General features: G+C 41.9%; 1 protein-coding gene across 1 annotated transcript in view; it reads left to right on the plus strand.

The window, feature by feature from the left end:
- Positions 1 to 23051, plus strand: part of IQSEC1 (IQ motif and Sec7 domain ArfGEF 1) — a 717184-nt gene that overhangs the window by 612810 nt on the left and 81323 nt on the right. Inside the window, exons 4-5 of the mRNA XM_077821559.1 lie at positions 8605 to 8887; positions 17802 to 19066. Coding sequence (XP_077677685.1) covers positions 8605 to 8887; positions 17802 to 19066 — 1548 coding nt within the window. The remainder of the gene's footprint in view (positions 1 to 8604; positions 8888 to 17801; positions 19067 to 23051) is intronic.

Raw genomic sequence — 23051 nt, forward strand, 5'->3', positions numbered from 1 at the left:
ACTGGAACCCAGATGGTGTTTCCCCTCCCTATGTGGGCTTGGGAGAAAATAGCAGAGGACAGCCAGCCGGAGCAGAAGCAGCCAAAGCAGGGACCTCTGGGCATTCCAATCAAAACTGTAGAATATTTTTGACTGTTTCTGCCCTGGCTGATCAACGGTTTGCTCCTTCCCTCCTCAGTCCCCTCACCTCCGCTTCACTTCCCACCTGCCCTTTTTATTCTCAAACCCTGCCTTGTCTCCTTAGCCCCCTTCCCTTTTCTGTCCATTTAACTGATCTCCTCCTAAGTAAGCCCACTTCTCCCCCTTTCCTCCCTCCCCCCCAATGCGGAACTAACATCAAATAGCAAAACCATGTTAAATCACGCTGTTCCCTCTGCTTGTGATTTCTACCCCTTCCCCTCGCTGCATCTATTTTTGTCTGTTTAGACTCTAAGCCCTTCAGGGCAGGGGTCATCTGTTATTCTGTGTTTGTACAGTGCCTAGCACAATGGGGATTCACTTTGGGCTGGCCCTTAGGAACTACCTTAAGAACACAACTGATAATATAGTAGGATTGAATAGGCCAGACAGGCTCAGAACCACCAACACAGACTATTGCATGCCTAGCTCATGCTCAAATAAATTGGTTAGTCTTTAAGGTGCCACAAGTACTCCTTTTCTTTTTGCGAATACAGACTAACACGGCTGTTATTCTGAAACCTATAATTTAGTCACCTTTCTCAACAAATCTTTAAGGAATAAATAAATAGTGCTGATATCTCTAATCCATATAACACCACCGGATTTTTTTTAGTTCCTGCTTTTGTCCTCACCTCTTTGTACTGCCTATTCATAAGCCCATTTTAAATAAACCCTCTGACAAAAAATAACCAGTGAGTTCACATAGTCTAAGTAAAATATCCATTGGCAAAAATTTCTCTCTCAAAGTTTTATTCCTCCCTCAATTTGATCAGATGGAGGGGCTTTCTAGTGTGTTTGCTGTTCAAAAACTGCATGCGGTGTGGTTCTGCTAATGCACTGTTCAGAAACATGCTGATTTCTCTGCTACTTTATTAATTCAGAATAAAATCTACAGTGTGCTGGATTTCAACTTTTGTGCGGTTACTGTCGCATGTGTCCACTTATTCCATCAATTTGTGAACCCATTATAGCCTTATATATGCATTCAAATGCTTCATGACCTGAGTGATTTCAGGTTTTTATTTTACATTGTCTTGAATACTGAATGTTCCTCTTGCATCTGAGGTGTTTTTTTTGTTTTTGTTTTTTCCAATGTCTTTACACTCTGAGTTAGCTGCTAAGGATCACAAGGTAGAGTTGTCTGTAAAACAGATATTTTTAAAGATGAAGCAATGAGACTTTTGTAAAATATTAATATTTACCATCTAATTTGCATTTCTTGATGTTCCTGTCGTAGCATGGTATGATGTTTATGAGAATTAAATGTGTCCACCTGTGGAGCCCAGTCTTACAGCCTCTGCAGTCAATGGGAGTTTTGCCATTGATTTCGGCTGGGAGCAAGATCAAGCCTGTAGTGTACAAATACTCAAGAGAAAGCTCAGGGTTTACTTTTTACTTTCCTAAAATTTTGGGGCAGCCATCAGTCTCTGTATTTGGCCCAAATGCGAATAAGTTTTTGTATTTTTTAGTTGCCTTTGTTTATATGTTTGTTTTGTACAGTGTCAAGTTAAAGGTAGGTAAGATTTGTAAGGAAGGGAAAATGTGAGGGTGCAAATGAAAGGGCCCTATTATTCTATCAGTAGTATTAAATATGAAGATCCTTTAGTGTGTTTAAAAAAAACCACCAAGATTCTTAAATCGATTAAGCCTTGCAACTCGTTTGTGATCAGAAGTATTATTTGCTGCAATCAGGTGTAAACTAAGACGCAGAGACAGTAAGAAACTTGTCTAGGATCACACAGAGTGTGGCAAGGCCAGGTCTGGAACCCAAAAGTCTTGACCTTTCCTGCTGTGCCCTAACCACTAGAACACTTCCTCCAGTTGCAGATTTAGTGAAGGCCTTGATAAGTTGAGTGTACAGCTGCAGTTTTGCTAGTTTGTCTAATAAGTAATCCCAGATGACTTCTGCCATCAAAATTGTAGGAAAGGATTTTAAAGATACAACAAACTTTATTGTCATTATTAACATCCGTTTTGCTAATTGTTGTCCTGGTTATATAGTATACTACTTTGGCTTAGTGTGGGGCTGGATCCTTCAGCCTGTCCTTCCTTGACATCCAGATAAATTAGTTAGAAAATCAGCTTTTGGCAGCCATGGTCTCACATTGCCATCATTCTTTGATTCAAACAGAGCAGCCAGCTTTGATTCTGTAGCTGTTAGAACTCAGTGCGCATCATGGGTAATGCAGTGTAAGTTGCACTGCAGGCATGACCCCGGTCTTATTGCCCTGCCGATGAGATGAACAGATCCTACTTGCATTCACGTATGTCACTTCTATTGATGTATTTTCATTTTTTAAAAAAGTATGTATGCTTGTGTGTGTTAGATGAGGAGAAGCTGTTGCAAGAAATCCAGATCTGCACATGTGGTGGAGGGCAGAGAACCTCCGAACCCATCTATATTTAATTTTCCACAGCAGTTTTTATTCCTTGGGGGAAGGCAGGTTATTCTGAAGTGTTGATTTTTCACCTATAATCTTAAATATCTGTGAGAAGTGAAAACATATCCAATTTGTTTCCATGTCTCTCCATGCCTTCCTCCTCCCCATCTCCTTCCTCCTTTTCTACTGCCTTTTTTTTGCCTTGGTGCTATTAAAATCTGATACAGTTTGTGGTCTCTGCAGGCTTCTTTATAGCAGATCCTTGCTAATGTCAACTGAGCCAGTTCAGATGGCTTCTTTGCCACTTTCCTTCCCCCCAAAAAATTGAGGTGCAAACAGCATCTTACAAAGGATTTCCTTGGCCCAGTAGAAAGCCTTATTTGTAATTAGTAATGTCAATATCATGAGTTATTCCAAACTGTAACTTTCCTTTCTTTCAGTCTGTCCACTTCACTTCATTCACTCCTTCGGTACAGTGCTGGCAGCAGCCTTTTCCTCTTCCTGTCTTGTCTGACAACTAAATTCCACCCTTTTATTGAGACTGGAATGATACAGTATCACTAGAGTCAGAGTCAGTCTGTCCCTATAAAAAGAAAAGGAGTACTTGTGGCACCTTAGAGACTAACAAATTTATCTGAGCATAAGCTTTCGTGAGCTACAGCATCCGATGAAGTGAGCTGTAGCTCACGAAAGCTTATGCTTAAATAAATTTGTTAGTCTCTAAGGTGCCAGAAGTACTCCTTTTCTTTTTGCGAATACAGACTAACACAGCTGCTACTCTGAAATGTGTCCCTATAGTTACTCTAGTCTCCTCCTTTTATTGTTTTATGATTGCAGTAGAGAGGCCATTGACACTTAATACTCAGATGACATATTAGGAGGTTGTGGGGGAGAGGAATCAGTCCATAAATCCAAAGTCTCCCTAAATAGACAGGAGCCCTGAAGAGTATCTTACTATAAACTGGGAATATCAGTGAGTATCATAAATAATACAGGTACATCTCAGTTGGATAAAGCTAAGAGATGGTGGAAGCCCCAAATTAGAATTTGGCCTATAGTAATTGTGCCTTGAAGGGGTGGTGGTCACAGTTTTTATCGAGCACTTCTCTGAGGAACTCACTGTGCTTTACAAGCATGAATGTAGTTAATCTCACAAGTTCTGCCAGGAAGTAGTTGTATCCCCCTCTTATAAAAGGGGGGGAAATGAGGCACAGAGTGAATAAGGCCTACATTTTCAAAAGTGGTCACTCCTTGAGGGGATCTCAGCTTTGGATGGCCAACTTAAGATACCTAGGCCTGTATCTTCAATGGGAGTTAGGAGCCCAAATTCTTTTGAGGAGCTTATCCCTAGAGTTGTTTTGTTTTGTTTTTTGTGTTTGTTTGTTTCAGAGGCGTCTTGCACGCACACCTCCCATTGCTTTGAATCTGAGTTGTGGGTGCTCAGTAGTTGATCAGTGACCGCTTTTGAAAATTTAGGCTTAAGTAACTTGAGGTCTCCTGACTTCCAGTTCTCTTGCCTTAATCACACGCCCATCCTTTCTCCCCTTGTATTTCATCATGTGTTTTATTCCCTGCTGCTGTGAAGTATGGCAATTCAGCAGTGTTGGAAACGGAAGATGCCAGATTAATCCAGGAGGAGAAGACTGATAGGAGGAGGGAACTAAAGGAGGCAGGAGAAGCTGAATGACCCCCCAGTCTGTCCTACACCTCCTTGCAAATGTGCTTCAGTGACTACAGGTTAATTGGCAGGTGGCTCCTTGCAAACCTTCTGCATTCCTTCTTTGCTCCCATGCAGCCCTTCATGGGGAGCAGTTGACATATCCAGGCATGCCCTTAGGTGTCTGCCCACCAACCCATGCTCTCTTTCTCTGGTCCTGAAACATTCAGCACAGCTGCAAACATGTGCAAAGCCTGGTCTAACAGAGCCACTAATGGGTGATCAGCTGAAGCAATGTGTAGCCTGCAGGTGAGATGGGTAATGAGGAGAGCTGGCAGGCAGGGTGAAAGAGGATGGGGGCCAGCAGGGGAAGGAGGGAGACCAAAGAAATAAGAGTTAAAAAAAATAATAAATTACCAGGCCACGAAATAAGAAGAGTAAAGGCAAGAAAAGGGCTAATATATATGGGGAGAAGGAGAAAGGACAGGGAAAAAACAGCCTGGGCCCAGAGCATGGAATAAGAACTGTGCCAGGGTGAGCGTACTTGTTTCCCAGTGGGAAACGGGGAGGGGAGAAGCCCTCTGTGGCTTCCCCCCACTCCTGGTGTGGAGCAGGTAGACAAAGTGGGGGTTGAGGGGAGCCCATAAGGAGCCTGTGGGGCAGCCAGGCTCCCGACAGGGAGCTGCTAGAGGAGCTGAGAGACTGGTGTCTCAACTCCCCACACTTGCCCCTCCTAGGTTGGTGGAAGTGCTCCAGATGAGGACGCATACCAGGAACCCAAGGAGGGTAGTGTGGACATACAGCCACCTCAGCTATTACTGCAGTGGTGGAAGTAGACCTAACACAGGTAGACTTACATTTCTAGTGTAGCCATATCCTGAGAAATCACTGTTTACCCTTCCAGACAGGGTGAATCTCATGATTGTAATTGTCACTACAAGGGCAGAGCAGTGTCCTCACACAGGATGAGAATGTGACTCCTAATCCGTGGCTGGGTGAAAGTCTGGTGATGGCCTCCTCCTCCACTCGTACTCTGAGGGACTCCTGTCTGGAATCCATTTTGGAGGAAATGAGTTACCTTAAGTACTGTGGCTCTCAACCAGAGGTACACTTCCAGGAGGCACACCAATTCATCTAGATACTGTATTTGCCTAGTTTTACAACCGGCTACACTAGCGAAGTCCGTACAAACTAAAACTTCACAGACAATGACTTGTACTTACATTTCAGTGTATAGAGCCATATAAACAATATTCCAGTTGATTCATTTTTACCCTTTAATTTAAAATTAGAGTGAGCAATTTTTCAGTACTAGCATGCTGTGACACTTTTGTATTTTTATGTCTGATTTTTGTAAGAAAATAGATTTTAAGTGAGGTGTAAATTGGGTGTACGGAAGACAAATCAGACTTCTGAAAGGGGTACAGTAGTCTGGAAAGGTTGAGAGCCGCCACTTTAGTATAACCATTGTCAGGAGTAATGGGGGCGGAGATGATCCTCAACAGCCCATTGCTGTTGTAAAATAAGACCTACTCTCCTAACTGCCACAGTTCTGTTAAATCCATTATATGATGGGGCAATGTGCAGCTTAATAACAGTTTGGAAAAAGTGACTTTAGCTGTCCTTAATACCAAACACAAATCACATTTATTAAAATGGTCATACTTGCCTTGAATGACATTTTTAATAAGGGAGAGGGAAGGTGTGTTTGACAGGTGAATTTCATGTTTGATTCTGTTCTCACTCCCGTGAGCATGCGCACACACAAGCAACCTTTTAAATTAGTGGGCAATGAAGGTGGAGAAATGAAGAAAGCATCCAAATATGCAGTGGAGATCTGGCTTGCTTCCTTGAAAAGCCTCTCCTACAGGAGGGCTGCACGTTGTAAAAAATAATTACTTCGCTGCTGCTTCAAAGGTCAGACACGTGGTAGCAGGGAGTGGGTTTACAACCAAAATGAGATTAGCTATACCAATAATTCAGGGTTCAGAGTAGCAGCCGTGTTAGTCTGTATTCGCAAAAAGAAAAGGAGTACTTGTGGCACCTTAGAGACTAACCAATTTATTTGAGGATAAGCTTTCGTGAGCTACAGCTCACTTCATAATAAATTGGTTAGTCTCTAAGGTGCCACAAGTACTCCTTTTCTTTTTGCCTATAATTCAGGGGTTGCGTTCGCTGCTGGGGGAAAAAAAAACCTTAAAATATTAAGAGGGAAGACCAGAGAATTTCAGAAAATCCGTGACTTGGTCCCAAAAAAACAATGTCTTTCAAATCAGTGCTGCAACTTTTTATTAATGGCATTGAAGGTCATTAAGAAGCCATGTACTGAAATAATCATTATTAAAATGTCAGTGTGGTAATCATCATAGTAGAAGGATTATTAAACCTTTTACAATTTAAGAGGGGAGAAGGGCAAAAAATGTTAGAGCTAAGAAAGGAAAAATATTAAAACTTTGTGATAGTCTGGCGTCGCTTGTCATAACTAGAGTATAAAACAAAGTTTAATGTGCTTGTACTGAAACTACTTACATGGATAAATTTTAATTAGGAACTTACTAGGTACAAACAAATGCAGCCTAACAATTCAACCCTCAACTGGAAAAATTCTTCTTAGCGCTGAAAGAGGCAATATGATGCAGTTTGGTAAGGAAATTCTCAATGGAATTTATTAAGATTTTTTATTTTAATTTTTTTAAATGGATGGCTTCATATTTTCAATGTCAGTTACTAAATTTGGATAATTAATTTTTTTTAATTGAAACCCAGCTGTATTTAAAGGGAAAGGGATTTAGTTTCCTGTCAGCTTCCTTTTCGGAAAAAGTGATTTGTGTATAGACTGAAATCTTTCCTGTTTGCATGTCTGGAAACACCTTTTTTGGGAGAGTCACATTTTGGTGGGGCAAGGAAAGAGGAATTGCTTTCGATTTTAAATGTTTGTAGAAATATTTGGAGAAATCTAAGAGCCTTTTTTTTCCCCACTTACACAACTACACACTGTTCAAGCCAGAAGAGGTTTGACAGTGTTAACCTTGATCTGTTCTGGCACTGCAATCCACTGGAGAATGTTCTTTCAGAAATCACTCTGTACTTTGAACTGCTGAAGGGACTGCTGTGGTATGTGTCTAACAGGGACCTTAGCATTTCATTTCTAAGAGACAACAGAAGAGCTTTTTTATGTTTGAGTGTATGTGAGCTATATGAAAGTAATACATGAGTGTAAACCAGGGTGAGGGCACGTGGAATTTTATTTCTTGAGAGTCCTGGTGTATCTGCTCTTAAACCAAAAGGTAGGTAGGGAAAGTCTGTGTTTTGTGCCCACGTGGGAAAGGGTGTGTTGCTGAGTCTTTTGAAAACCAGTGTAAATGAAAATCCATCTCCTGTCAACATGGTATGTAAGCAAGATAAACATGGAATCTGTCAATGTTTGATTTGAGCTGTATGAAAAAGAAATATGGCCTCTTGTACTGTAAGAGTTTTCTAACATAAATGCAAAAAGCTAATGCAATATGCCATTAAAGAATAAATGGTACCTCAAGGTAAACTTTGGACAAGATTCAGTTTAGAAAAAATTCTGGTTGTATGTCACATTTCCTGGATTTCTCTTCCCCTGGTTCCTAAGTATTAGTATTATTTGTATGAAAACCGAATATTTGTTTCTGAGAGGTCTCAAGTAGTCCTAACTTCAGGTGTGGAATACCCATTATGGTCCTTTGTTAGCTAGAAAACCCCATCTCCTGGGGTATTTTAAAACTGGATTGGACAAAGCTCTACAAAATATAGTGAGAGAATAATCCTGCACTGGCAAAGCGATTAGATTACCCTCATAGATATTTTTCCCCGTCTTTAATTTCTATGAATGCATTATACCTCACAGGCCACAGAAAATCTCAAACTTACTTTGCGTAAGGGGGAAAATAATATTTTTATGCTGCATTGAAACTTAAAGATGTGACATTATTTCTTATATTTTGACCTACATGACAAAAAATATAAATATACATTTCGTAGTTTTGCAGTGGACTGAAGTAGAAATGAATGGAAGAAGCTCCTTTTGGAAATGTTTCTTTTTGCCTAGAAATGGTTAAGTGAGTTATTCAGAATATTACTAAAAATTGTTACATAAACAGGAAATCTCACTTTTGCTGCCTCAAGACTTCTGCAGCAAAAATAGAAATCTGTTTAAGTAAATGCTAAATTTATGATAGTTGACCTATCGCCTACCTGACCCTACAATATAAATAACTACAGGTGAATTTTAACAAATAGTGAATTAAGTCTGGATAATCTGAAGCTTAATAGAGCTATACTAATAGTTAACTGCTGAGATCTTTGGTGTATAATACTTACTAGAGGCTTTTCCCCCCCACCCTTTCTTTGTTTATCTAGTGTTGAAGGCGAAGCTCCAAGTAGTGAAACTGGCACATCTTTGGATAGCCCATCTACTTACCATCAAGGACCTATAACCCATAGTTCGGCTATAAGCCCAGACCATTACGACCATTCTGCTTACGGGCTGTATTCTGTCTCACCTGGGCAGCAAAGATCTCGGAGGCCTAAGCTTCAGCACTCAACATCAATACTGAGAAAACAAGCAGAGGAAGAAGCTATTAAAAGGTCAAGATCACTTTCTGAGAGCTATGAACTCTCCTCAGACCTACAAGATAAGCAGGTATTTAAGCTATCTTGCTTTATTTATGAATAAGGCAAAAGGGTCTGTTTGCCAACAAAAAAAGGCTTTAGGGAAGTTCACGTGTGCTGCTGAAAATGACTCATTTTTATTTGTCTAAATCCAAGTTAGTTCAAAGCTGGCATAGTTGAATATTATTAAAATTCCATCCCCTCCAGTCCGCTTTTTCTTTAGCTCATTGAGGCAACAGCCAAAATTGGAAAAAACGCCATATTTGTTATTAACATAAAGTGAAAACTTAATTCTCCCCATGGTTATGATTTCATGCATTTGGCTTATATCTTGTTCACAGTGTGAAATAATGCAATTTTTTTTCTCAGTAAAATTAGTAATTTTAAACTTGGAATGGTTTTGGTGCTATTGGAAAAAAAAAAAGACTGTTTCCTCTATAGTCAGACTAAATTCGAACTGCCAGATCTTGAGTTGTTCGTTCAGTTTTTTCTCAGTCAGGCAACACTCCATTTGACTTCACTAAGATCTGAGTAGAAGTTGTGTAAGGGCTTCAGGATGTCTCTCTAAAAAGGCCCTTCTTCTTTTCCAAATGTATGAAACATTTTAAAATCACATTTGAGGTATCTTGACAGTAGCCGTATTTGGAATGTTTTACCTTCCACATTCTATCCAGTGTGTCCTTTTTGAACCAATGGTTTCACAATTTAAAATAGGTAAGCTTGTGTTTTGTTTTTGTTTTTTTAATTGAAAGATTTGTAGTAAACAATACACCAATACATGTAGGTTCTGCTATAGAGATCATATTTACCATACGCTATTTTGTTTACTGTGAGCCATGCACTAAGTCCTCTGTTGGTTTGCTTTAATGTTTACTGTGACAGCCATGATCAGCTGAAAAAAAAACAAAATACAGCAACATTATCTAAAAGGTAAGATATTCTAGATGGGACTAGAATTAAGCTCTTTGCCATTTTTATTAGAATATGCGTACTGCAAAAAGAGGTGCACTTCAAAAGAATATGCATTTATACAGTATATTTCTGAGTTACAATGATCTCTGGTGTATAAATTTGTATTATTAGTAATGGAACAGACAAGTTTTTTTAATTTAACAATGATCAAGATCAATTTAAATACAATGTTTTAGCTCATTTTAAAGTCATACAAGGTATTTGTAGGAATGAAGTTGTCAAAGTCAGATTCAGGACTCACATAATTTGTCAGACCACTCTGTTTATTAGAAAAGCGCTTTGCCAATGCACCCAGATGTGAGCCCCTCTCTGAGGCCCAAGATAACTTATTTATACAGGTTTCAGAGTAACAGCCGTGTTAGTCTGTATTCGCAAAAAGAAAAGGAGTACTTGTGGCACCCTAGAGACTAACCAATTTATTTGAGCTTGAGTGAGCTACAGTTCACTTCATCGGATGCATACCGTGGAAACTGCAGAAGACATTATATACACACAGAGACCATGAAACAATACCTCCTCCCAGGACAGTGGGGTGGGAGGAGGTATTATTTCATGGTCTCTGTGTGTGTATAATGTCTTCTGCAGTTTCCATGGTATGCATCCGATGAAGTGAGCTGTAGCTCACGGAAGCTCATGCTCAAATAAATTGGTTAGTCTCTAAGGTGCCACAAGTACTCCTTTTCTTTTTATTTATACAGCTAAGCCAAAGCCAATTTAACATAAGAGACAAAAGAAAGCAGAAACTGACAAATATACATACATATCTTATTTGCATACTAACGTTTACCAATCTCCTAGCTCAGTAGGAGCTCTAAGTTAATATAGTTTGAGGACCCATTGTCTCACACTCCTTAATGTTTCTCTTCCTGACAACTATATTTCAACAAACCCTTCAAGTAGCATTTCTTTAATGAATTATAATTTCAATATAATTCATTCTACTTTCACAATCCCTCCTTTTTGGTCAAGCTACGCAATGACCAACAATGACTGGGTTCCACATATCAATCGTTCTTTATTTCTTTGTTCATCAGTGATATTTAAAATCATCAAATTAGCACTCTGGTTTGGGGCAGCTATCTGTGTAGCATGCCTGACACAATTTTGGATACAACAGGAAAGTAACTGAAAACATATAAAAATTATTAGGATTCCAAACAGGAGAGTTAGGGCTCCCTGAAACAACCAGTTTCCTATGCCAGAGAAATTGAAAAGGTTACTTAGCTGCTTCCATAAAGAACTTGGCTCTTCGTGGGGAAGATATGCGATTTGTTCTAAGTGGCTAGCACGATCTATTACCTCATTGGTGTTGTCTGGTATATACACACAGCAGTCTTTTCCAATGAGAGCACAAGTCCCTCCTTTTGCCGCCAGCACTATGTCCAATGCGTGACGGTTTTGGAGGGCCATCTGTCGGATTGCCCCTGTTTCTTTGGCCAGGGCTTTTAAACTTTCTCCGGTTTCATTTGCCATTATTTCAACTACTACTTGTAACCTTAGGAGCCTTTTTGCATGGTGTATTACTCCCCCTAATGGTATGAAGGAACTGCCAATGGCCTCTTCCCAGGTTAAGGGGCTTATGTTATTTACATACTATTGGGCATCTGTTAAGTCCCTTTTTCGCCTGAAATTGCGGAGGCATTCTCGAGGGAAGGTTCCTAGCACTCGGAATTGTGGGAGGAGTCGGGCGGGATAACAGATTCCTGCCCAATTAGCTGGTAGTGTGGTATAAGCTCTGGTCCCACACACCCAGTGATGGCCTATTAAGGCCGGGAAGCGTCGGTTGCACCTATTTGTCATATAGGTGTTTGCAAAGGAGGAGGAGTATCCCCCCAAAGGATACAGGGTAATTCTCCTCACAAGGAGTGGTGTTATTTGCATGACTGTAGGGGGAACATGAGATTGATTTCTGTGTTTGAATTCATATCTCCATACCCGGCCCGCCACTTTTTAGTTTTGTTTGAATAATCCCATACACCATTGGCCACAATATGCCGAAGGCAATGGCTTTTCGCCAGATCCAGCCCTGTCCCATTACACACCCAACACCAGTGACCTTTTCCCTCCATCACACTTATCCATTTAGTTGCATTTATTCCCACTGCTTCCCAAGTGTCATTGCTGATCCATATTTTGTTAAACGGACGAGGCCCTCCAGTGAGGTCTGGAGACTTGAGTGGGATAGCCAGGACAAGAACACCAGTTTGAGAGTGGGCTGGGATGTGGCTGCCGACTCAGCAATTAGAAATATTAAGGGTCTGAGCTATCCACACCTGCTGCTGAATAAAAGAATTGTGGTCTCCCCAGACTGTGAGATACTAGCAGCCGAGGAACAGCGTCTGCTACTGGCAACCCTTACGAGAGCATAGATTGTAAGGTATTGCAGACTGTTCCTCTACGTCTTGTCCTGAGGTGATGATTGGTTCTCTGGGGATGGTGCCTTTTTACACTGTGAAGCATGCATCCACGCTGCGATGCCAGATAGTCTAACAGCCGTCTGTGTAGTAAGCAGTACCTGATGAGGACCCTTCCACCGGGGCTCCAAGGCGTGCTTTCGATGATGGCGCCGTACATAGACCCAATCATCTGGCTTGAGGTTGTGGCAAGCATCGGAGGTGGGTTCCGTGGGCCGGGCGGCTCGAACCTGTGAATGGAAGTGACTTACAGCTTGCATTAGTCCCTTGCAATATTGAAGGAGCGCACTGTGAGTCAAGTTCAAATCTGGAAAGGGAGTCATAGCTCGCATAGGCTTAAATACACTATTTCGTCTTTCAACTGCACCTGCACTCTGTGGGTGGTAGGGACAGTGCAACAGATGTTTGATATGCAATATACGGTCCAGGTGTTGAACAAGTTGTCAAGTAAAATGTGTACCCCGATCACTGGACAGAGTAGCAGGAATTCCCTTGGCAGGCATAATATGATTTAACAAATATTTGGCAACAGACAGTGAGTCAGCCTTGCGACAAGGAAAGGCTTCAATCCAACCAGAGAATAAACATACCATAACCAATATAAATTCATATTGTTGACACTTAGGCATTTGTGCAAGAACAGTGCTTGAGGCAGGCCCTGGAACCCCTGGGCCACTTTTACAGGTTTACCAATATTATGGCTTTTTAGTACAGGCTGCACAGTGGCAGGCTGCAAAAGAGCTAAAATGGGGGGGGGGCCACCATCCTGTCTTAGTTACAGCAGAGACCATCCCCTCCTTTCTGACCTGCAAAACACCGTGTAGCAGGGTGGCCAGAGATGGGTAGAGTGTAAAGGGGGCTACAAAGGCGCCAGTAGGCGAGCGCCAAAAGGAATCAGGATGTAGAGAGCAACCTTGGGCAACCCAGGATTCTTTCTCGGTTTCTGGGGCAGAGTCTTGGAGCAGGGTGAGGTCAGTGAGGGACCAGGAGGGTAAGAGGAGAGCGGAGAACAAAGGAATCAGACATTTCGACTAGGCATGCTACAGCAGCCACAGCACACAGGCACGGGGGGTAAACCTTGGGCAACAGGGTCTAAAGTGGCAGAGGAATAAGCCACTGGGCGGTTCTTTTCTCCGTGCATCTGAGTGAGAACCCCAAGTGCACACCCAGATTGTTCGTGGCAGAAAAGAGTAAAAGGCTTAGAATAGTCAGGCATCCCTAAGGCAGGGGCAGAAGCCAAACCCTGTTTGGGAGAAACAAAGGCAGAATTGGCCTCAGGGGGCCATGGCATGGGGTCAGGCACAGAGAATCGAGTGAGTTCCTGGAGAGGTTTTGCAAGGGAGGCATATTGGGGAATCCATTGTCTGCAAAATCCAGCCATGCCTAAAAACTTCTGGACCTGGCTTGGGGAGCAGGGTCAGGGAAAGCTAAGGATAGCTTGGACGCGGGTGGGAGAAAGTGCACGGGAATCCTGGGAGAGGAGAAAGCCGAGGTATGTGACAGAAGCTTGACAGAGTTGTAGTTTAGAGCGAGAATCTTTGTGACCCTTATTTGCTAGGGCAGTAAGGAGCACTAAAGAGTCAGTTTCAGAGGCAGACAATGAAGGGGAACAGAGGAGTAGATCATCTACATATTGGACTAGTGTGGACCTGGACAGGAAAACAAGGTCAGCAAGGTCTCGGGCTAATGCTTGGGAAAAATATGACGGGCTTTCATTATACCCCTGGGGCAGTGTGGTCCATGTGTATTGTTGCCCCTTGTAAGAAAAAGCAAACAGGAACTGGGAGTCAGGGTGAACCGGGAGAGAAAAGAAAGCAGAGCACAAATCAACAACGGTAAAATGAGTTGCATCTAGTGGGATAGAAGCCAGAATCTTTGAGAGAGGCAAGTTTTGATTCTGTCCACCTATGATTTGCCTCTTCCCACCACTGCATGAAACAATCAACCTCTCCTTTTGCCAATTTAGTTGTAGGTTGGCCGAGTTTTTCTTTTAAGACGTCTACTCAGTCTTTGTCCCAAGATCCTAACAGTGGCCACTGAATTTTGGAATTCTCCTGAGTTAGCCTTTTGTAGTCCCATACACATCTTTCCCCCCCCAGCCAAGGTCAGCCTTTTGAAGCCATCCCCCACCCATGTCATGAGGTTGTCTGTTCATTAAAACACAGCAATGCTAGCAACAAGACAAACACCACAGACAAACAACACAAAACATAGATCCATGGTATTCTGAGTTGTTCTTCCGCTGGCGCCAGCTTGCTTGTAGAGTCTAAAAACAAAAGAAACAATTTCCACCCCCCTGGTGGGGACAGATTATTGCTTAATAATAATAATACCACTTTTACAAATTTCCTTGCTAATTGCAGGAAAAACAGAAGAATTACCTCTAGGCTGTCCTTATTTTGTTCTATAGTCAGGCTAGTGAATTACCCCACTCACTGGTCATTTATGAAATTCATGAGGTGGTGTACCTCAGTTTCCCCTCTTGTGCAACAGACCATGTTTGCAATAGTTTCTCTGCTGTACCAAGCTATAAGTTTATTCTCAGGTAATGGCGGAGACACAGCTTCAGATTTTAGCACTATTCACACACACACACACACACACAATTCTCTTTTGCCTAACATCCCTTGCGCTGTGATTACTCTTTTACACAACTGTACCCCGATTACAGTTCCATCTTGTACAGCTAGACACAACCAGGAGCAGCCAAGTTAAGTTCCAATAGAAACCCCTTACATCCTTTAGTGATTTTGATTACATTACCAAATAGTTAAATAATTTTGATCAGATTCTCTCTCTGCCTGCTGCCTGCAGCAGTCCCTTATAGATCATTTCTGTGGGAAAAGGGCCCATTTTCCCTCAGAATAGCTGTAAAGGCTTCTGGGGACAGAAGCGTAATGGTGGTAGTAGCCACTCTACCTGACCCCCTTAGCCTAGACCATTTTTCCAGAAATTTACAGGAGTCCGGACTCTTCCTAAAATACATAAACTGAGCCGGCGTCCCTTTAGGGAACTGTCCCAACTTAAACGTCTGGTTACCCATACAGGAGGACTTCACACACCAATCACACAAGAAGGAAAGTCGGGTTCATCAGAGCGATGCCCGGTGCAACAGACAAAAGGAGCCCACAGGCTACTGCCTCAATCGCCCTTGCTTTCACACTAAGGGTTTTACCCAAGGCGCGGTGCGGCTGCGATTGTGCAGATTTCACTCACTTAGACCGTGGGGAGAGGAACCCTTTGGTCAGCCGATCCCCGAACGGAGATGGCGCCCAGACTCGAACACACCACAGGGAGGACGGATAGACACAGAGACAAGACGGTCCTCAGCCACGGCCGTCCTAAGAACAGTCAGGAGTCGCATGGCCCCAGTGAAGACGGTTGCCATCTCGGTGGAACCTCCAAATTGTCAAAGTCAGATTCAGGACTCACATAATTTGTCAGACCACTCTGTTTATTAGCAAAGCGCTTTGCTAATGCACCCAGATGTGAGCCCCTCTCTGAGGTCCAAGATAACTTATTTATACAGCTAAGCCAAAGCCAATTTAACATAAGAGACAAAAGAAAGCAGAAACTGACAAATATACATACATATCTTATTTGCATACTAACGTTTACCAATCTCCTAGCTCAGTAGGAGCTCTAAGTTAATATAGTTTGAGGACCCATTGTCTCACACTCCTTAATGTTTCTCTTCCTGACAACTATATTTCAACAAACCCTTCAAGTAGCATTTCTTTAATGAATTATAATTTCAATATAATTCATTCTACTTTCACAAAGTTCAAAGGTAGATTCTGGCTCATACTAAGCTTCGTTGACCGACAAATTTTATACGTAGTTATTCTTCGAGCTGTACATTGATCTGTGAAACATAAATGCATTCAAAGCTGTACAGAGGAGAGAAAGTGACCTGCTTGTGGTATTTGGCCGCGTATTGATAGTAAGTGGCAAAAATAAGGACTCTAGTTTGCAATTTATTAAAAGATTCAGACCCAGCTTTTGGGTACCATGGAACATCAACACACTGAGACATGAAGGACCACATTCTGAGCTGCACCTAGGAGGTATAGCCCAGGGTTGTGGGGTAAGTGTGGCTTTAAGCCAAATTCTGAGTCTGGCTGGGGGCATGTCCAACCTGCAGTGCAAGTTAGAGCAGCCACAAGGATTTCTCTAACTACAGCAGCACTGAATGGCCCTTTATGGGCCTTTTTCCCAGCCCTGGCATCCCTGGCACACACCTACACCAGGGGCTGCACAGAGGATCTGTATAGAGCTCTAGACTGGCTGAAGAGGCCCCCTGCACTGCAGATACTCCACAGGGTCTAATTTCGTCTGCCCCTTTTATGCCATCTTAATGGAGAATCAGGGCTGAAAATGTTACATTATGGAGCATGCATTTGGCCTCGCAGACCTATACTAAAAGATAGTAACCCTTCAGAACAATATAAACGTGGTGGATCACTGTTCTGGAAAGCTTTAATTGCAGTCATGAAAAATATTTAAGCTGTTAGCAAATATTGGCAAAGGTGTATCAGAAAGCAAGATAAATAGTTGAAAGATATTATAAAATGTAGCCACAGGGCTAGTGAGCAATTGTGTGATCTATTGCCCCCCCTCCTCCCCCCCCGGAAATACTTTTCAATTGAAGGGCCCAACAAAAAGAAAGTTGATCTTGGTATACTTGATGTGTTGGTGTCATCTTCTGGATGTGACTAAAGGATAATAACTTAAGATGTTTTAAGGAAAAACAATCCTTGCTCACTCTTGGGAAATATATTTTATGAAATGTCAGCTTTAATTTTACTGTTCCTTTTGAATTGATATTAGTAGTTTTTAAAGACAATAAAAATCATGAATTATTCATACAGTTTTTGAGATTAGTTAACTGAATATTCTCCCACACGAAATCATATATATTAATTTGTATGTTTAGCTATTAATAGATATAGTAGTAAATATATTTGATAGGAACTGATCGGTTATGATAACACTAGGTCATAATAATGTTCTGAAGATCAGAAATGTTTACCAACATCCTCGCAGCATCTCTGTGAAGTAGATAAGTCAGTATCATCTCTGTTTTACAGATGAAAAGATTGAGGTAGAAACTGTAAGTGTCTTGTTGAAAACCAGGTTAACTTAAAATACACCCCTGTTTCATTGCTTCCTGAGGTTGCTTGAAATATTTGCAAGCTAGAAAAGGTGAGCAAGAAAGTATTTTAAGCACACCGCAGCTGCACCAGACACCTGGAATGGCTTCTCCGAAAAATATATATTCTTTATATATATAAATAAAAATGGAAATGACGTTATGACAAGCTTTTTTTTTTAAAGGACCACTCAAATTTTATACGAAATTATATAGCTAATCTACTGAGTTTGAGGGTTTTATTTTTTTACATGTTGAATATTTGTCTCTTTGAAAGTTCTTTTAGATGTATATAAATACCACAGAAAATTATATTTTAGTTAAAGATATATCTAAGCATCCGGTGTCAGCCAGTAACTTTTTAGTGAGTCCTTGCATTATAAAATATTTATTTATTTCCTTTCTAGGTGGAAATGCTAGAACGGAAATATGGGGGCCGTCTCATAACTAGACATGCTGCTCGTACTATACAAACAGCTTTTCGCCAGTATCAGATGAACAAAAATTTTGAGCGGCTTAGAAGTTCTATGTCTGAAAATCGTATGTCAAGACGCATTGTGCTGTCCAATATGAGAATGCAGTTTTCCTTTGAAGGACCTGAGAAAGTCCATAGCTCCTACTTTGAAGGGAAGCAAGTTTCTCTTACAAATGATGGGTCAAAAATAGGAGCCCTTGTCCAATCTGAATGTGGTGACCTTGGAGAATCGGCCACAATGAAATCTCCAGCAGCATCCACTGATTTTGCTGATGCTATAACAGAACTGGAGGATGCTTTTTCAAGGCAGGTCAAATCTCTTGCAGAATCAATCGATGATGCACTAAATTGCCGTAGTCTACATTCTGATGAAGTCCAGACTCCTGATCAAGTCAGAAGTCGTGAAATGGAGAGGGATAGTTGTAGTCAAATTAAGCCAGCAATACATAACGTGGATCACAGGAAACTTGATGAGATGACCGCATCATATAGTGATGTTACATTATACATTGATGAGGAAGAGCTATCTCCACCTCTTCCCCTTTCCCAATCAGTGGACAGACCATCTAGCACAGAATCTGACTTGAGGCTTCGGTCAGTGAACTCTTCTCAAGAGTACTGGTCCATGACCCACAAGGATGATAAGATAGACACTGATACAAGCTGCAGGAGCACCCCTTCGCTGGAATGCCAGGAGCAAAGGATGAGAATGGATCATCTGCCATTGCTAACCATAGAACCACCTAGTGACAGTTCAGTGGACTTAAGTGATCGCTCAGAAAGAGGCTCATTAAAGAGACAAAATGCATATGATCGGGGAATCACTAGTCAGCAGGGAAGCCCAAAACATATCCCACATGGTATTCCTACCAAGATTATATCCCGAGAAGAACAGGAGGCTAGACACAAGCCAAGGCCTATTGATAGTCACTTAGCAATTAATGGCACAGCAAACAGGCAAAGCAAATCAGAGTCTGATTATTCTGATGGTGACAATGACAGCATCAATAGCACTTCCAATTCTAACGACACAATAAATTGCAGCTCTGAGTCCTCTTCTAGAGACAGCCTAAGGGAACAAACCTTAAGCAAACAAACGTACCATAAAGAAACTCGGAACAGCTGGGATTCGCCTGCCTTCAGTAATGATGTTATCCGAAAACGCCATTATAGGATTGGACTGAACCTTTTTAATAAGTAAGTACAATGCTGTTCTGTTTTCCGTCTCATCTGGTAATATTTCAGTCCCTCAAATGAAGGAATATGTAACTCCGAATTGGAGGATGAATAAGACTGATAAAATAACCCCCCAGACCTACCGCTGGAGGAGTTTTAAGTAAGAAGCAAAAAGAAAGCCGTAGATGTGCATAGAAATCATAGCAGTTAGATATGGAAATGGGCCAGTTAGGTCATATACCTGTTGCCTTGTCAGTGCAGTGCATGATTGTTCTGTGTGGCATGTTACTGGTCATCATGAATAAAATTGACATCTTTACAGTTAACAAGAGTATGAGAAGAAAAATAGCATATGGCAAGGCTACGATTTACTCACTGAGATTGTGGAAATCCTGGAATCCATGACTTCAGCCCACAGCGGTCAGAATCTGCAAGGTCCCTGCTGTCCCCAGGGGCAGGGAGCTGCGGGGTACCCCCACCGCCTCTGGTGGCCCCTGGAGCTCCAAGCCAAGGGTGGTGGGGGGGACCCTTGAGCTCTGACATCCAACCCATGGTGGGGACCCCTGGAGCTCCTAGACCCCATGCAGCTGCCTCACTGTAGGCAATGGGGGGACCCTCAGATCCCCATTTTGTCAGACATTTTTAGTAAAAGTCACGGGCAGGTCACGGCTTCTGTGAATTTTTCTTTATTGCCCATGACCTGTCCGTGACTTTTACTAAAAGTATCCATGACAAGTTTTTGCCGTACTAACAATTTGAAGAGACTATAGGACAAAATAAACCACTAGCTTCTGGAAAATGATTCACCCTGTCTGGCTTTTGGTCATTGTAGGTATAATAGATTCAACTTTTTTCCCCACGTAGTCATATGTGGATGTTATAAATTTTGTCACCCATGCATTTAAAAATGATTGAAATCCTGGAATCATTAAAGTCAATGGGGAATTTTGCTGTTGACTTCAACAGATAATTTCTTCATTTGAGACCACTGTGTAACTGTTAAAAGCAACCAATACAGAGGGTACAGGGTAAGACATATACTACTTTTTAAAAATTCTTTGTCTTCAAATTACTGAAGTTAAACAGTCAAATCTAATTACAAGTAATGTAATCTGATGGTTAGAGCAGTAACTGGGTAGTAGAATTTCTAGATTCTATTCTTGGCTGTATTATTGACTTTGCTGCATGGAAAGATACTTTTGTGCCTCTTTTTTTTTCCCCATCTGTACAATGGGTATAATTACATTAGTCACAAACTTCTTCTGGGCTTAATTAACATCTATAAACCTCCTCTGTATGTGTAGATGAAGAGTGCTGGACAAATGCCAAGATTCATTCTTATCCTTTTAAAAACATTGGCAGCCATGGTGCTATTTGCAGAAGTGTTAGGAATTCTCCTCGAAGTCTTGCAGGACCTTTTTTGTGAGAATTTTGTAGCTTCTAATGAGCTACTGGGTGCTTCAGCTTCCATTGCAATTTCATACAAGTCAGTTTACTGTTCCTATTTAGCTGCCAGTGTTGCAATTTATTTTATTTGGATTAATAAATCATCAGTTTGTCTATTATATGCTGTAACATTGCAAATCGTATAAATCTGTTGACACCTTCATATATGGCTTCATATTCTAGTACAATATTAAATATGGATCAGCCAGGTCTGACTGTAAAAACCTTAAGGTGTAGGGATGTGTGTGTGCTTTTTGAGGTTCTTTGCAAAAGGCATTTAAAGTGCCTTTAATTCACTGGCATCTTATAAGGGGAAGGGCATTTCCATTTTCTATTTTTAGACTGTCTTCAAAGATTGCAGTTGGTTGAAAAAGGAGAGAACAATGAAACAGTTTGGATGACCTTTTAAAATGCCTGATGTGGTGATGCATTTCTGTCAAGCCATTAGACTCTGAGTATGGTGTGGTGGGTTTTTTTTGTTTGTTTGTTTGTTTGTTTGTTTGTTTTTTTCATTTGAGCTTCAGGTCTGACATACAGCTCTTTTGGTGGGTTGTGGAAAACAAACTTAAGGTAAGGAAAGGTACTCAGGCAACACACACAAATGAATGATGGCATCTGAAACTGTCAGCTGCTCCCTGATCACATGCTGCCCTGTCAGTATGGAGCTGACAATGGGGGGAAAAAAACAAATAAACCCCGAACATGTACAGAAGAGAACAGAAGAGACTGTTCTTCAAAAGACATTTAAGTGATCTTTCTGCATTGTTGGTTGGGCAACTGAGAGGATAAAGAATGCTATTGAATTTACAGTTAGTGATATGGTGTGTGTTTGTTTTTTGTTTTTTATCCTGTCAGTGGCAAGCCCTCAGAAACACAGTAATATACAATAACTCAGGTTTACTCCTGGGGGAATTCTGCACCAAAATGTTAAATTATGTGCACAATATTTTAAATTCTGCATATTTTATTTGTCAAAATAACATAATATAATCACTCCAGTTTCAATTATTTTTGTAATTTATTTCAAAATACCTGTCAACAAGTATGTCAAAAATACAGACAACAAAAAAGGTTCCACCAGGAGTAGAGAGTTAAAGAAATCATTACAACAAGCCAATTTCAGTTGGGAGGTGCTGGAGGGGGCTGTGTGGGGCACCCCCAGACACCTGCACCGCATTCCCCACAGAGCCCAGCTGTGGGGCATTCCTAGAGACCAGACACCAGCACCCTACTTCTGCCAGAGCCCATACATCACCAGCAGAGCCTTTACTCCCCCCAGCTTCTTTTACTGTCCTGCCAGAGGATGAAGTGTGGGGTGGCCCTGCCCTTCCTTATCCTTTACCAGAGCTGGGTCTCCCAGGTCTTCTCCTGTCCCCAGGAGAATGAGGATAAAGCTGGGCAGCCAGAGCATGCAGAGCAAGGCTGAGCGCTCTGCTCACTGAAAGCTGGAGAGCTGGGTTCCGCAGAGTCCAGCGGTCCCTAATGGCTGTCAGCAGCTTTGCAGCCCCATTTCTGCAAGGGGAAACATGAAAGTCTGCGCAGAGTTAATTCTGAGCACATTCTGCATTGCGCAGTAGCGTAGGAGTACAGGTTGCACCTTTTGTGTGATTTTTTTTTTTTTAATTGTGTGTTTGATTTTTCCCATATGAGCGTCTATGTTGGCACATGGCTGCCAAGTCTTACAAACTTGCACTGAGTCACCCAGATTCTATGGATAGAATACTTGCACAGACCATGCCACGTTTCATATAGATCTGGCTTGGCACTAGAGCTCTTATTTAAGACCCATGGCATTGTGTAAGACTTGCAGATGCTGGCTCTGTCCAAGAGGGCAATTACACCTTCTTTTGGCAAGGTAAAAGCAGCAGAGAAAATTATTAGAACGGTCTCAGTTTTGCTGAGAGAAACAAGCAGGTAAAGCTCCTAGAACAGTAATTTTCAAACTGCGGGTCGCGACCCAGTACGGGGTCGCAGAGTGTAAGGCACTGGGTCGTGGCAGGCTGTTAAAAGTCCCGTCGGCGGTGCTGCCCAGCTAAGACAAGCTAGTCCCTACCTGTTCTGACACCACCGCTGACCGAGAGTCACCTGAGGTAACCCCACACCCCAACCTGAGCCCCCTCCTGCACCCCAAACCCTTCATCCCCAGCCCTACCCCAGAGCCTGCACTCCCAGCCTAGAGCCCTGACTTCCTCCCCCACCCCAACCCTCTGCCCTATCCCAGAGCCCCCTCTCACACCTTGAACCCCTCAATCGCAGCCCAACCCTCTGCCCCAGCCATGAGCCCCTCCCACACCCCAAACCCCTTATCCCCAGCTCTGTTGGGTCATGGGCATCAACAATTTTCTTCAACTGGGTCACCAGAAAAAAAGTTTGAAAACCACTGTTTGAGAAACACCCATTGGGAAGTCAGAGTGTATCGTCTCTCTTGAACTTCAGACAACCATCAGCTCTGTGAACATCATTAGTGCTATGCAGCAACACTCATATCTAGTCCCGAGGAGAAGGATACATTTTACGACTCTGCATCAAGTCATCAAAAGAATACCAGCAACTGAGCAAC

This window comes from Eretmochelys imbricata, chromosome 7, assembly GCF_965152235.1.
Source record: "Eretmochelys imbricata isolate rEreImb1 chromosome 7, rEreImb1.hap1, whole genome shotgun sequence".
Taxonomy (NCBI): domain Eukaryota; kingdom Metazoa; phylum Chordata; order Testudines; family Cheloniidae; genus Eretmochelys; species Eretmochelys imbricata.